This window comes from Sinocyclocheilus grahami, unplaced genomic scaffold (assembly GCF_001515645.1).
Source record: "Sinocyclocheilus grahami isolate Dianchi unplaced genomic scaffold, SAMN03320097.WGS_v1.1 scaffold33.1, whole genome shotgun sequence".
NCBI classification, from domain to species: domain Eukaryota; kingdom Metazoa; phylum Chordata; class Actinopteri; order Cypriniformes; family Cyprinidae; genus Sinocyclocheilus; species Sinocyclocheilus grahami.
Genome location: NW_015505212.1, coordinates 3,040,254 through 3,053,964, shown reverse-complemented (window position 1 = coordinate 3,053,964; position 13,711 = coordinate 3,040,254). Strand labels below are relative to the sequence as shown.

The 13,711-nt window shown below is 36.1% G+C and overlaps 1 protein-coding gene across 7 annotated transcripts in view; it reads left to right on the top strand.

Annotated features, from left to right (window-relative positions):
• Nucleotides 1-13,711, top strand: part of LOC107580481 (signal peptide, CUB and EGF-like domain-containing protein 1) — an 82,344-nt gene that overhangs the window by 17,537 nt on the left and 51,096 nt on the right. For all 7 annotated transcript variants that reach the window (XM_016266181.1, XM_016266213.1, XM_016266208.1 and 4 more), the window contains exon 5: nucleotides 5,154-5,288. In XM_016266181.1, coding sequence (XP_016121667.1) covers nucleotides 5,154-5,288 — 135 coding nt within the window. The remainder of the gene's footprint in view (nucleotides 1-5,153; nucleotides 5,289-13,711) is intronic.

Here is a 13,711-nt window from a genome sequence, read left to right as displayed (position 1 = left end):
TTTGAATGGCAGTGTAGGTTGTAATATTATAAAATTACTGTGCGTTATATACTTTGAATTCCATAAATAGAAGAATTTGATGACACATATTTCAATCTATGTCTTTGAGATTCTTTTCAAACTTTTATATTAAATCAATGTAACATAGAAGCATTTTCACAAGTAATCACAGACTTTTAAACCCTACCGCATAGTACAAAAAGCTTTCGGTTCCTGGTGCAGACAGGGATGCTTCTGTGGACGAGGGCATAAAGACCCCCTCTCTCGATGGTTACAGTTGTTAATAGGACAGTAAAGGCCTTGCTGTCTTGGCTGTGCTAACGAGACGCCCCGCAGATGCTATAATAAGAGTTATGTCGCCAGGTAAAGCCAGGAGCCACATAATAAACCACTGTGACCAAATTAAACTCTGGTTGTGTCTGCATGTTGTGGATGAGATTACGTGTATGTGTGTTTATGTATGTCCTGCGTTCATACAACTGATGCATGTAATTTATTAAAAGAAAAAATAGAGAATGAATAGCATGTCCAGACTTTAGCTATGATGTTAGCTCAAATAAATTATACAAACCAATGAGATCCACTCAGGACACAAAAGCCCAAGTTCATTAGACAGTGTCTCATTTAGCCCAGTAGTCTTAGCTTGTAAGCTACACGGGAGATAGTGAAGTCAGTGGGCCGAAGAGCATGCTTTTGTGCCACCGTGCACAGGCGCTAACGGCTATAAAGGTCTTTACGCACACAAATAAAGAGCTTGTAATACTTGCTGCCTCTCAACGCACTCCAAACAGACAGGGCTGTAAACAAAAACACATGTCCACAGCAGTGTTAATTTTGACAGGCATTTTTGATTTAGTCTTGGTCTTTATCTTTAGATGAAAATGCTTAATAGTCTTGGTCACATTTTAGTCATTTGAGTCTTTCATAGTTTGTCTAGTTTTAGTCGACGAAAAGTCATTGCATTTTTGTCAACTTTTAGTCATTACTTTTAGTCAAACTGCAGTTACCAAAATTTATTTTGGTAGCTATTTTATATGTAGTCTTCAAACAAAAATAGTCATTGATTCTTCGCTCTTTAGACCAAATCAGTTAAGCTTATGAGAAATTTGAATCAAGGATTGAATTTGGAAAAACTTGAATAAATGATGACAATTTTCATTTTTGGGTGAACTATCCCTTTAACAGTAGTGAAAAGGGAGCAACTTATAAAAATTATAGTTGTTCATATATAAAATATATAATATATAATTTAAAAAAAAGAAGCAGAATAAGACAAATACGAAAGAGATACAAATTAAACTAGTTTTTCAGATTCTGTAGGTTTACTTAACATATATCTTTTGTTGGTTAACATTAATGACACGGATAGGTACTTAATTAGGAATGCTGTCCCTTTAAGACGGAATGCATGCATGTATGACACACATTCAGTTTTCACCCACCTGTTTACGTTCACTTAATCCATAACTGACTGTATTTATGTGAGGTACTCTACACCAGGGTTCCTCAAATCTTGCCCTGGAGGGCCAATGCGCTGCAGAGTTTAGCTTCCAACCCTGATCAAACTCACCTACCTGTGATTTTCTAATGATCCTGAAGACATTGATTAGCATGCTCAGGTGGGTTTGATTAGGGTTAGAGCTAAACTCTGCAGGAAAGTGGATCTCGTGGGCCAGATTTGAGGATCCATGCTCTACACGATAGACATTTGGACCGCTGTGTGTGTATTTGAGCTCTGAGAACTGATAGCGCGCTGTATATGAGAACTGAAGAAGTGGAGCGTGCGCGAGAGAGAGCACTGCTATCAGCGCAATTACGCCTATCTACTTCACTATCTTTACTTCACTAACTTTAAGTTAATCGACAACGAATTGTGACTCCCGGGAAAAATGGGACGTCTGGTCACCTTATCCCTACCCCTTCGGGTGCTAAGGCCATTGTTTCAGATCGCTAGTTCGTGTTTTATTAGCCTATCTGTCCACTGCGGGTGCCATACTGAGATATGCAAACGCCCCTTATCCGATTACAATCTAATGACAGGGACGCACATTTTGAAAGAGGACAATTAGCCTATTCTATAGGATGTATTTTAAATGTCCTGTAGTCCTCAAATAACATATAGTTCTGTCTCGTCTAGTTAACGAAGACACGGCATACATTTCTTCATAATTTCGTCATCAGATATTAGTTTTAGCTCGTCAACGTCTCGTCTTAGTCACAGAAAAAATGTTCGTTAACGAATATTTTTCGTCGTCGTTTTCGTTGACGAAATTAACACTGGTCCACAGTAGCTGTCATACACTGCCGTTATCAAAAGTTATGTCAATGTGACACGGTGTGGAAACAGTCACTGCAGTCTCTATCTACGTAACAGTGAATTTGAGCATGTCTGTGAATGCAGCGCTGATAATTCACTTATGACCAATGGTGTAATGTAACGAAGTAATAATACTTCATTACGGTACTTAAGTATTTTTTGGGAGTATCTGTACTTTACTTGAGTTTTTATATTTCAGCCAACTTTTACTTTTACTCCACTACATTTACTAGTTAAAATGTATACTTTTACTCCGATACATTTCCCAAATATCACATACTTTAAAACTTTTACTCAAGTAATATTCTAAACGGTGACTTCAACTTCTACCAAAGTCATTTTCTGGTAAGATATCTGTACTTTTACTTGAGTATGGCTTTCAGGTACTTTATACACCACTGCTTATGACAGTGGAGGAAACTGGCATGTTGTTTCCACACCTCATTTACAGAAGCTTTGATGCTCATTCAGCCTTCCAGTGTATAACATTCAGTGCGAGTTTTATAAGGAGCTTATAAACAATAGAACCGGAATACAAGATGGATGGAAAGATACATACACAGGCTGACAGCACATACTCATACACACATCCATGTGTACACACACACACAGACACAAGATGTAGGGAAGTAAAGCTAAATTGATTATCTAGTTATAGTCATTTTAGTTGAATATAAGCTTAATTTGGGCTGTATTGAAGTAATTCTGTAGAGAATCATATGCCAGAGGAAAAACTACCTGTCCCAACTTTTTTGGAATGTGTAGCTCTCATGAAATCCATGAAATTTGGAATGAATTTCAAAATGTCTCACTTTCAACATTTGATATGTTTTCTATATTCTATTGTGAATAAAATATAAGTTTATGAGATTTGTAAATTATTCCATTCCTTTTTTACTCACAATTTGTACAGTGTCCCAACTTTTTTGGAATTGGGTTTGTATGTGAACTTCAACTTTGTTAATTATATATATATTAAAAAAAGTATTTGCCATGTATCTATTCATAAATGTCACACAATTATTCTCTCTATTTTTATTTATTTTTTTATTTTTTAACATTTATTAAATGTAAATTTCACTGAAGCTATTACTATATTGTAGTTTTTTTTTTCCTACAATGCATTTTATAAGAATATGCAGAAATTGTCTTTGTTCTTCAGTTTCTTGTTCAGTCTTCTTGTGCTGTGTCATTTCCCCTCTTAAAGTATGATTTAGGGCATGCATCTTTTATGAAATTGGCATTATTAAAGTCTGTTTGACCACATGGAAGCTAAATAGTAAAAAAAAAAAAAATCATAGTTATAAGTAGTTTTATTTACGTATTTTTGGTACAAATAATGTTGTGTTGCGATATTTACAAATAATTTTAATTTTATGAGAATTTACTTATGTTGTCTATTCAAATCATGTCTATAAATTTTTTTTCTTTTATTTTATGATTTCATTTGGTTTTTAAGTTTTTGTTTTTGTTTGGTTTCATTTGGTTTTGCTTGGTATTTGTTTTGGGTTTCTTTTGCCTTGTTTTTGTTTTGTTTGATTTCATTTTTTATTTGTTTGTTTTGTTTTTTTACTTGATTTGTTTTTTTGTTTTTGTTTCATTTGGACTGTTTTTGTTTTTTTTGTTTGCTTTTATGGTTTGATTTAATTTGGTCTGTTTTTGTTTTTAGTTTTAGTTTTTTTCATAGTTATTACTTCCACATGCGAGCACACTTGGCGTACACTACAGACACACTTGTATACTATTGTAGTATTTATTAATATTACTTCTTTTTTTTTTTTTTTTTTTTTTTTTTATTTTTTTTTTGTTTTTTTTTTTTTTTTGGGGGGGGGGGGGTTGTTTGGTTTTGTTTGCTTTTGTTTGGGGCTTTTTTGTTTGGTGCAGTTTTTTTTAATTATTTTTGTTTTGCTTTGCTTTTTGTATTGTTTAACAAAATACTAAAGTTATATGGAGTTATATGACCAGAATGTGCATCTTGTCTATTCAAATTACGGCTAAGTGAATTCCAAACGTGATACCCTTTAGTGGTTTTCAAGTATAAATGGCGAATACAGACCTGTAACCTCTAGTCTGATGTGGGGAAATATGTTATATTGAACATTCGACAGTTACCTTTTCAAATAAAATGATAAAAAAATAAAGTTTCAGGCACAAACGGCCTTTGAGAAAGACATGCCACAATAGTGACGAGTGACAGAAGAGTGGCAGTGGTGTTACTCTGAGACATAATAGCACCCCTGAGAGAGAGAGTTATGGGCAGCCGACTCCACATAGGCAGGTTGCTGTGTTAAGGCTGCATAAAAGTCACTCATGTGTGTTACTGGTCTCCAGTGTCATGCTGTTACTCAAACCAACATACCCACAATGCCATTTTTAAAGCTGTCAAAGACACAGCAATGTGCAAATACACATACAGCTTGGACAATAGGTTTATTTAGAAGATACTCATCCAAACAGCTTTAAAAAGTTTTTAACAAGTTATTACTTATTATTTAACAAGCCAATATTACTGAAGGTTTGGATGATGGATATCGTTTTAATTTTCTTATTTTAGTAATTATCCAGACGTCTGTTTACTGGTTTATTTGTCTGGTAGATGTGTTTGAAAACTGGAACACCAAACTACTTATTTAATCAACATTCTTCAGTAGCCTCAGATTGTCTGAGTAATCAAGGAAAATCAACTCCGAGTAAACAAACACTGTTGCAAATACCTGAGCTGAGCCGGCTTTAGTTACGCAGAGAGACAAAGCTTGATGGTTTTGCCCAGATCCTTGTGCTTGAATGGCTGTGTTTGTGTGTTTTGTAATGACCATGTTTGTTTGCGTCTCTCTAGATGCGGATGAATGTCTGGACAACAACGGCGGCTGTCAGCAGATCTGTGTGAACACCATGGGCAGTTACGAGTGCCAGTGCAAAGATGGGTTCTTTCTGAGTGACAACCAGCACACCTGTATCCACCGATCGGATGGTGAGTCTCTTCCGCAGTGAAATCTCATTGGTCTAAAATCCCGCTCAGTTATACTGTATGTGATTTTAAATTTGTGTCATAATTATTGAATGTAACTTCAAGTACTGAACAAAATATAATTTGTTAGGGAATAAAGAAACTTAAAAAAATACTTAACTTTATATATGAGTTTAGTTTCTGACTAAGTTATATTATGTTTATTATATTATATTATGTGTCAAAATAAATTTTTAGAGAATGGGAAAAGCAACAACAACAACAAAAAGAAAGTTACTTGTGAGGTTGGTCTCTCATTATTAAATAATTTAAAATTGTATTAAAATTATTTTAAAATAATTTGAATTATTTAAAACATTATTAATTAAAAAGAATTCAAATTAAGTTATTATAAAACATTTTTTTAACATGGTTTATAATATGCAAATCAAGGTAAGAATGCTTACAATTATAGAACTCCATAATATTATAGAAACTTTTTCAAGGTGTATTGTAGATATATCATCATGCATTTTAAGAAGTGTATTTACATTTTTTCATTGTTATTATAATAAATATAATTTTTGGACTGTTTGAGACATCTTTATGAAATGTGATGTCCAATACTTGTGGCACAAATCTAATTCCACGCTAAACATCAGAGTTCAGCAGCATCTCACTTCTGTACTTGTCTTGAACCCTGGACAGAGCTGAAGTTCAGAGGTCGAAGTTGAATGCATGAACGCGCAGGCGGCCAGCAAGCATATCTTTGTGTGTGCATGGTGCATTCGGTTCAAAAGCTTGGTAAAGTCAATTGTGACGTGTGACTTCATGACAGATCATGCGACCCTCTTGTGCTTTCTCATTCCGCCTGTCAGATTTAACTAATGATGCTTCTCCACGTTGAGGCGGATGCATTCCCACACACTAAGCAAATCTGAACGATTCACACACATAGTCATGAATGAGAGTGGGTTGCTTCGTAATCGCATCTTTGATGTCTCTCGCAATCATGTGTGGAATGTGGAGAGGAGTGTACAACCCCCTCTTTTTCATCCCCTCCTACTTTTTAAGGTTTTGTTCAGAGTTATATATGTGTATATATATATATGTATGTGTGTGTGTGAGAGAGAGAATATTGGAGAGGGAGGACAATGGTAGAGCCAGTCAAGAGCTGGACAGAAAAAATATAGATTATAAAAAGTTGGACACAGAAACGGAAATGCTCCGTATTTGCTTTTTGGGAAGCCCATAACTCTTTTGGTGAATATCTGCTCCTGCATGTAGTATTTTTACTTCAAATGCAAAACTTTGGTAAATACTGTAGTAGTGTGTGTATATGTGTGTGTGTTTTTATGTGAGTGCGTGGTGTATTTGTGTACTTGTCTGTAAACAAGCTAAAGGGTTGTTTTGTGGATAGCTAACTGATGTGCTGTGGCAGTCTTGGATGGCTCTTCACGCTACACACGCACACTACTCTATATATCCACTGTAAACAGAAGAGGAATCAGAAACTGCCCACTGGAAAGACTAGGTATCTTTTTAATTTACTAATTTCATGAGGAATACAAGAAAGTTAAAAAAAAAAAAAGATTAAATATAAAATAAAATAAAAAAGAGCCAGTGATTATCATTGAAATTCTTGCCTTTTTTAGTACTTTTTACTTAGGATTTCATTTTATTTTTTATTTTATTTTATTATTTTTAGTACTATTTAAATTTAAGCTATTTGACACACAAATCTTTAAATAATTTACATAAGACAATAATCAATCAATAATAAACAGTTGAGGTACTTGTGCACAATCACAAAAGACTGTAAACAGTAAAGGTGTAAAGTCAGCCAATCAGATTAGAGTTTATCAGATGAAGAAAATATGCAGACAGTATCCAGGTTTCCACCTATTATAGTTAGGCAAATTTTGGGATATCGTAGAAAAAAGTTATTATTATTATTCATATTATTATTATTATTATTAATAATAATTGTGTAATTTGTTTATCATTTATATTATTTAAAAACCATATAAAATGATAAAAATGATTATTTAAATTGCATAATAGAAATGGTTGAATTATATAATAATTTGAAATTGAGTTTACAAATAGGATAGAAACAACAGCTTCTGTCCATCGTTTGCAGTTTTGTTTGATGCTGTTAGTGGTGCAGAAATGACACACTGCACCTTTAAGCCCGCGTACAGTCTTCCTCATCTGCCTTGGTCTCACAGTCAGACATACTGATTACAAACAGGCAAGCTTTCACACGTTTAATCTCACCCTAAATGAACCTCTCACCTTCCTTCATCACCCTCACTCATCAATAGTGTGTGTTTGGGAATCTGTGTGTGTGTGTGTGTGTGTGTGTGAATGTGTGCATGTTTCTTGTTTACGGTTCGTCTGTCACCAGTATGGCCCATTGGCTCGTGTCTAATACTTATGTATACGTGTGTGAGAGAGAGATGTGTGGTGTTGTGTGTTTACAATTCTTCACTCACCAGTGCGTCCTACTGGCCTGAGTCTAGCGCAGTGTTATATGAGTGTGTGTGTGTGTGTGTGAAATTGGCGCCGTCTGTCTGCTGTGGAAAACTAGAGCTCTATAAGAGGCCATGTTCTTTTGACTAAGGCTTCTGTCAGTTCTACTGACCTGTGTGGGTCACTGGTTTACTGTATGTCCACTTCTGCAACACCCCATACAATTCATGAAAGAATGTGGTTTACAGCAGTTGTCATAGTCTATTTATGAATATGCATAAAGGAATAATCATATGCAATAAGCATATGCATTCTGTCTGAATAGATAGATGGATAGACAGTTTGAGTGATGAATAGACAGATGGATAGACAGGCGGATGGAAAGATAGACAGATTCTAGATCTATCAATCTATCTACCTTCGAAAAATCCATCTATCCATCCCTCAATCTGTCAATCTTTCTGTCGGTCTGTCTCTCCATCCCACAATTTGTACACCTATCTGGATGAACAGACTGAGGGATGGGTAGATTAATGGATAAACAGATGAATAAACCGATAGAGGGATGGATGGATATATAAACGGATAAGACAAACTGAGGGATGAATAGACAGACAGATTGAGGGATAGACAAGACAGAGGGATAGACAGATTTATGTACGATAGATATACAGACTGTCTATCCATTTCTCTGTCCATCCATCCCTCAATCTATTCATCCATCAATCTGTTGGTCTATCCATCTGTGTATCGCAGTGTGAGTTGAAATAGTAAGGCTCATGTACGCAAGAACACACACAGAAGGAAACGATAAAGCCTGATAACTATGATGTTGTGAAAATAATAACCTTGTAAATTCTTCTCAACCGCTGAAATCCTGGCACTCTTGGTGGGTTGTAAATTAGGACTTTACTTTTTTTGTGCCCTGCCAACAGCCCGTCGGCTTCTTCGAACTCGGAATGGCAGAAGTAACCAATTGGTTTGGCAGTGTAGTGTGAATGAATCAGAACCTTACCTAAATATTTAAAGCAGTATTTCACCTAAAAATGAAAATCCTGGCATTATTTACTCCACCTCATGTTATTCCAAACCTGTATGCTATTATTTTTCCTGTGGAACAAGACAAGAATTTTTGAAATTGACCTGAACATAGTGACCACATCTGTCAAGCAAGCTACCAAATGACAAAAAAGCACTATAAAAATAATGCATGTATGCTTCTAAATTATGTTCCTACCAATTCTGTGTGACGTGTCGGGCTTCAGGTCTGTCTATCTGTCTCTCTTTTTCTCTCTGCTGGGAGAAAATCATTAATGTGTTGGCTCACCCAAGCGCCACCCCTACTGTTCAGACGCTGGCGGAGAAATGCAAGCTGATGATTTATGAGCATGTGAGAGGAATACGACCCAAACACACACACACACACCAGTCCTTTTCACACCTTCCGTACACACTGATAGAGACACATTATCACACGTGCACATGAACATTAGTTTTCTTAAAGCGGACATATCCTACTCTTATCCTACATCAAACTGGGAACCGTCTCATTTAGATGGGCATTGGAAGGTGCTGGAGTTGAAAAAACACATGCAAGCTGCAAACCTGTGCAAATACAGTATATTTCAGATGTGTGCGGTCAGTAAAATTTATATTTTTATTATCTTTTATTCAGCAAGAATGCATTAAATTGATCAAAAGTGACAGTAAAAGACATTTATAATGTTACAAAAGAATTACATTTTATGCAAATGCTATTCTTTTGAACTTTCTCTTCATCAAAGAATGCTAAAGAAAATAGAAATGTATCACAGTTTTTCAACATAACATAACATACGACATATTAAAATAGAAAACAGTTATTTTAAATTGTAATTATATTTCACAAAATTGCTTTTTTACTGTATCATTTGGAGAGCATTTAAAACACTTTAAAAACACTTAGAAAAAATCAGTCACCTCTGTAACAAAAATATCTCTTTTCCTTTTTTTTCTCTCACTTTCTTATTCTCAGTCCTGAGGAGGATAATATCAGAAAAAGTGGAATGAAGAGTGGGAGGAAACACTAGGATAAACATTAAAAGGCAAATGTTTATTTGGAGTGTGTGATGAGGGGAAGTGGGCAAAACGAAGCCACTGTTGACACACACACACACAGTAATAATACAGATTTTATGTTGTTTTCATCTAAATAATTGCATAAAACTGGAATGATCTCGGGTAGAAAGCCGCTGCACTTATGTGTGTGCATGTAAGTGTCTCAAACCTTTTCACTTATACACTGTGACCTGCTCTTGTCCTGAGTCGCCAGCAAACATCCTGCTCTGATGGTGGAATCCTGCTGGGTCACGGCAGAGGTCAAAGGGCACGAGCATAGTTGTGCTTGTAGTCCTAATGATGCTGTTTTTTTTTTTGTTTTGTAGTGTTTTTTTTTTTTTTACATGAAAATGCTTAATGATTTAGGACTTTAAGTGTTGTGTTGTGTTGTGGTGTGTTGAGAAAACTATTTCAGTCCTCTCATGGTCGAACCTTGTTCTGGGCCAGTTTTGGGGTGAAGAACTTTGATTGAACTGTACCAAACACATACACTCGCTCACAAACACATGCACATATACATCAGGTGCTGACAGCGAGTGGGCACTGAAGGTCTTGCCCACCGTCTTCCGCTGGTTATAAATACTGCGATTAAATATTAGCTTTTGAGGTGAAGTAACCTTCATATGCTTCTGCGTTTCCTCTTTTGCTCTGTTTTTATACTTTTCTCTTTCTTTTCCCTAACCGTTTTTTTCAGAGCAATGTAGTTTGACTGTTGGTAGGCGGGATGGACTGGCTATAAGGAGCATCGGAACTTTTCCCTTGACTTGAGGGCCAGCTGTCGAAACCTGTTTAAATATACAAAGCAAATATACTTATATTTAAAGGAAAAAAATGTTCTTAGGCTGGTTAATTTAAAGGTACTTCTCATCCCAAAGGGAGAATTCTGTCAGAATTTTTTTTAATTTTGTCTTCAAAAAGTCTTTTCCCTAACCGTTTTTTTCAGAGCAATGTAGTTTGACTGTTGGTAGGCGGGATGGACTGGCTATAAGGAGCATCGGAACTTTTCCCTTGACTTGAGGGCCAGCTGTCGAAACCTGTTTAAATATACAAAGCAAATATACTTAGATTTAAAGGAAAAAAATGTTCTTAGGCTGGTTAATTTAAAGGTACTTCTCATCCCAAAGGGAGAATTCTGTCAGAATTTTTTAAAATTTTCTTCAAAAAAAGTGCAAAAGGTCCATTGTAGTATACTCTAAGTCAGTGTTTCCCAACCTTTTTTTAGTCGCGGCACCCTTTGGAAATTTGAACAAACTTGTGGCACCCTACAAAATTAATTTTGTCACAATATTTGAATTTCTAACTTTGAAAAGTATAGATATTCGGTACAACAGGGAAGAACTGCAGAATATAATGTCATACAGATATTTTTAATATTATTAAAAAATGTTGTCCATCAATGGTGGCAATCAGTAGGCTAATTTCTAATGAAGAGATCAATTTATATGACAGATTTTAATGTAGGCTTTTATACATATGTAAACATTATTTAATTACCATTATATCTAGCTATCTCACAAATTTTGCTCACTCAGTGTTTTTTTTTATTTTACAGTTGGGTAATTTTGGTGCAGTAGCACGAGATAGCTTGATTCCAAACTTTGAATTGAATAAAAAATGACAAGTAAGCAGTCAGTAATAAAATAAGAACAAATAAAGAAATGAATAATGATAGCACAAATAAAAAATAACGACATGCCTTCGAACTAAATAAATTGCTTTTTAGTTTTTCAGATAGGTCTAACAGTAGGGTTAAGATATTTAACTTTTTTTTTTACCAGTTATCCAAATAATGTTTAGACCTAGAAAGCTATTATTATCAGAACACGTGAGCATAACATAGCGGTTAGCAGGTCAATGAATGAGAGGGCAGGGTTACCGGAGTTGCCCATATACCACACCATGTTACAACACAGTAGGGCTATTGCAGACAGAAACAATACTGTACTACATCGATGTTTCCTGTCGGCTCAATTTTTTAGTGTACTTTGCTGTTCCAATTCGCATAAACGGTATAATATGCAGAGCGTCACACCACGTGAAAGTGAAACCTGAGCGGTGAACTAATTTTCGGCAGCCGAAATTTCGGTGCATCTCTAATTATTGGCGACATCAGAAATGGATATTATATAATAGATGCTTTTTTGAACATTTTAGCAATTTAAAAATATTTTTAAAATTTTTTGTTTTTTACACTGCACTCCTGCTCTCAACAGACGGCACCCCGGTTGGGAAACACTGCTCTAAGTCTTATAAAGTCACATGATAGCTTTGTGTACAGACTCAAATTTAAGTCTAACCTAACCTATACATACTGTAGTTAGTTACTATAGTGTGGAATTATCTGGGTTGCAAGTGCAGGTACAGATCATAGGCTGTATTTTTAGCTTCAGTCCATCGCGGGGGCATGTGCCCCCTCAGATTTCTGAGCCAAGTGGATTTTGAATGCAGCTTCCAAAAGACAAAAAATAGGCGTATTATACTTTTTATATTTGATACAATCACACCGGTGTGATTATATCGTTCAGCGCGGCACAGCATCAGCTGCTAAATTCAAATCTGCGTTCGCGCTTTGGCTGGCACTGAGCCAGAGACAGATGCGTTTGTACAGTGCTGCATTATAACCAATCACACACGATTCTGTTGAGCTTATGAATGCAGTGACCAATCAGAGGCGTTCAGGTGAGTCATCGCTGAAACGCTGTGTTTTGTTCACTTGCTTGCTGACTGAATTATCTGGCAAATGCTCTCATCAGAAACAACAAAGTGCAGATGTGCGTACGAATGTAAGTAATATATTCATTTAACAGAGTAAACCGCTTCAGTGATCATAATGGGAGTTTTTGAGAGTGCCTGAACTCTGGCTAGACTGAATGAAAATGTTATTTGATAATGTAAATGTTCTTTACTCTCTGTAAAATTAAAGTGTTATAATTAGTAACGTACAATATTGTTATTTAAGGGGTCATATGATGCGATTTCAATTTGGGGTGTTACAAGCTCTTGGTGCAAAAAGAAGATCTGTAAAGTTGCAAAGACTAAAGTCTCAAATCCAAAGAGATATTCTTTATAAAAGTTAAGAGTCAACCACGCCTACCTAAAACGGCTCATTCTAACACGCCCCCACATGTCTACATCACGATGTGGGAACATTTGCATAATACCGTTGAGTAAATTTTATTTTCGCTGTAGTATTGTTGTTGCCACCGCCATGTCATGAAGGCGCTGTGTGTTTCATTGTGAATGCGAAACTACTTTGTTTGGTCTTCCAAAAGAGGACGATATCCGCTTCGTCATGCCTAGAGCTGATCCGTGCTGCACTCTTAAAAATAAAGGTGCTTCATGATGCCATAGAAGAACCTTTTTGTCTAAATGGTTCCATAAAGAACCTTTAACATCTGAAGTACCTTTCTGTTCGACAAAAGGTTCTTTGTGGTGAAAGAAGGTTCTTCAGGTTACAAAAAGGTAAGAAAGAGATGGGTCTTTAAAGAACCTTTGACTGAATGGTTCTTTGTGGAAACAAAAATGGTTCTTCTATGGCATCGCTTGAAGAACCTTTTGAAGCACCTTTATTTTTAAGAGTGTGGTTGCTGAGGAAATACATCAACTTCGTGCTGTCGATCGCCGGATCGGCTTTCACCGTGGACGAAGCGGAGTCCAGCCCGGGGTCGCCACATGTGGTTGCCGCAAGCCCGTCCGCCGCTGCTCACTCAAGCCGGCCTCCGCTCACTCTAGGCCGCGGGCCTCTGTTCACTGTAGCCCGCCGTGTGTGACACTGTGTTTCGTTGTGAAAACTAAACTACTTTGTTTGGCCTTCCAAAAGAGGACACGACTAGAAATCAGTGGTTAAGTTGTATTTACAACACTGTTCCAGAACA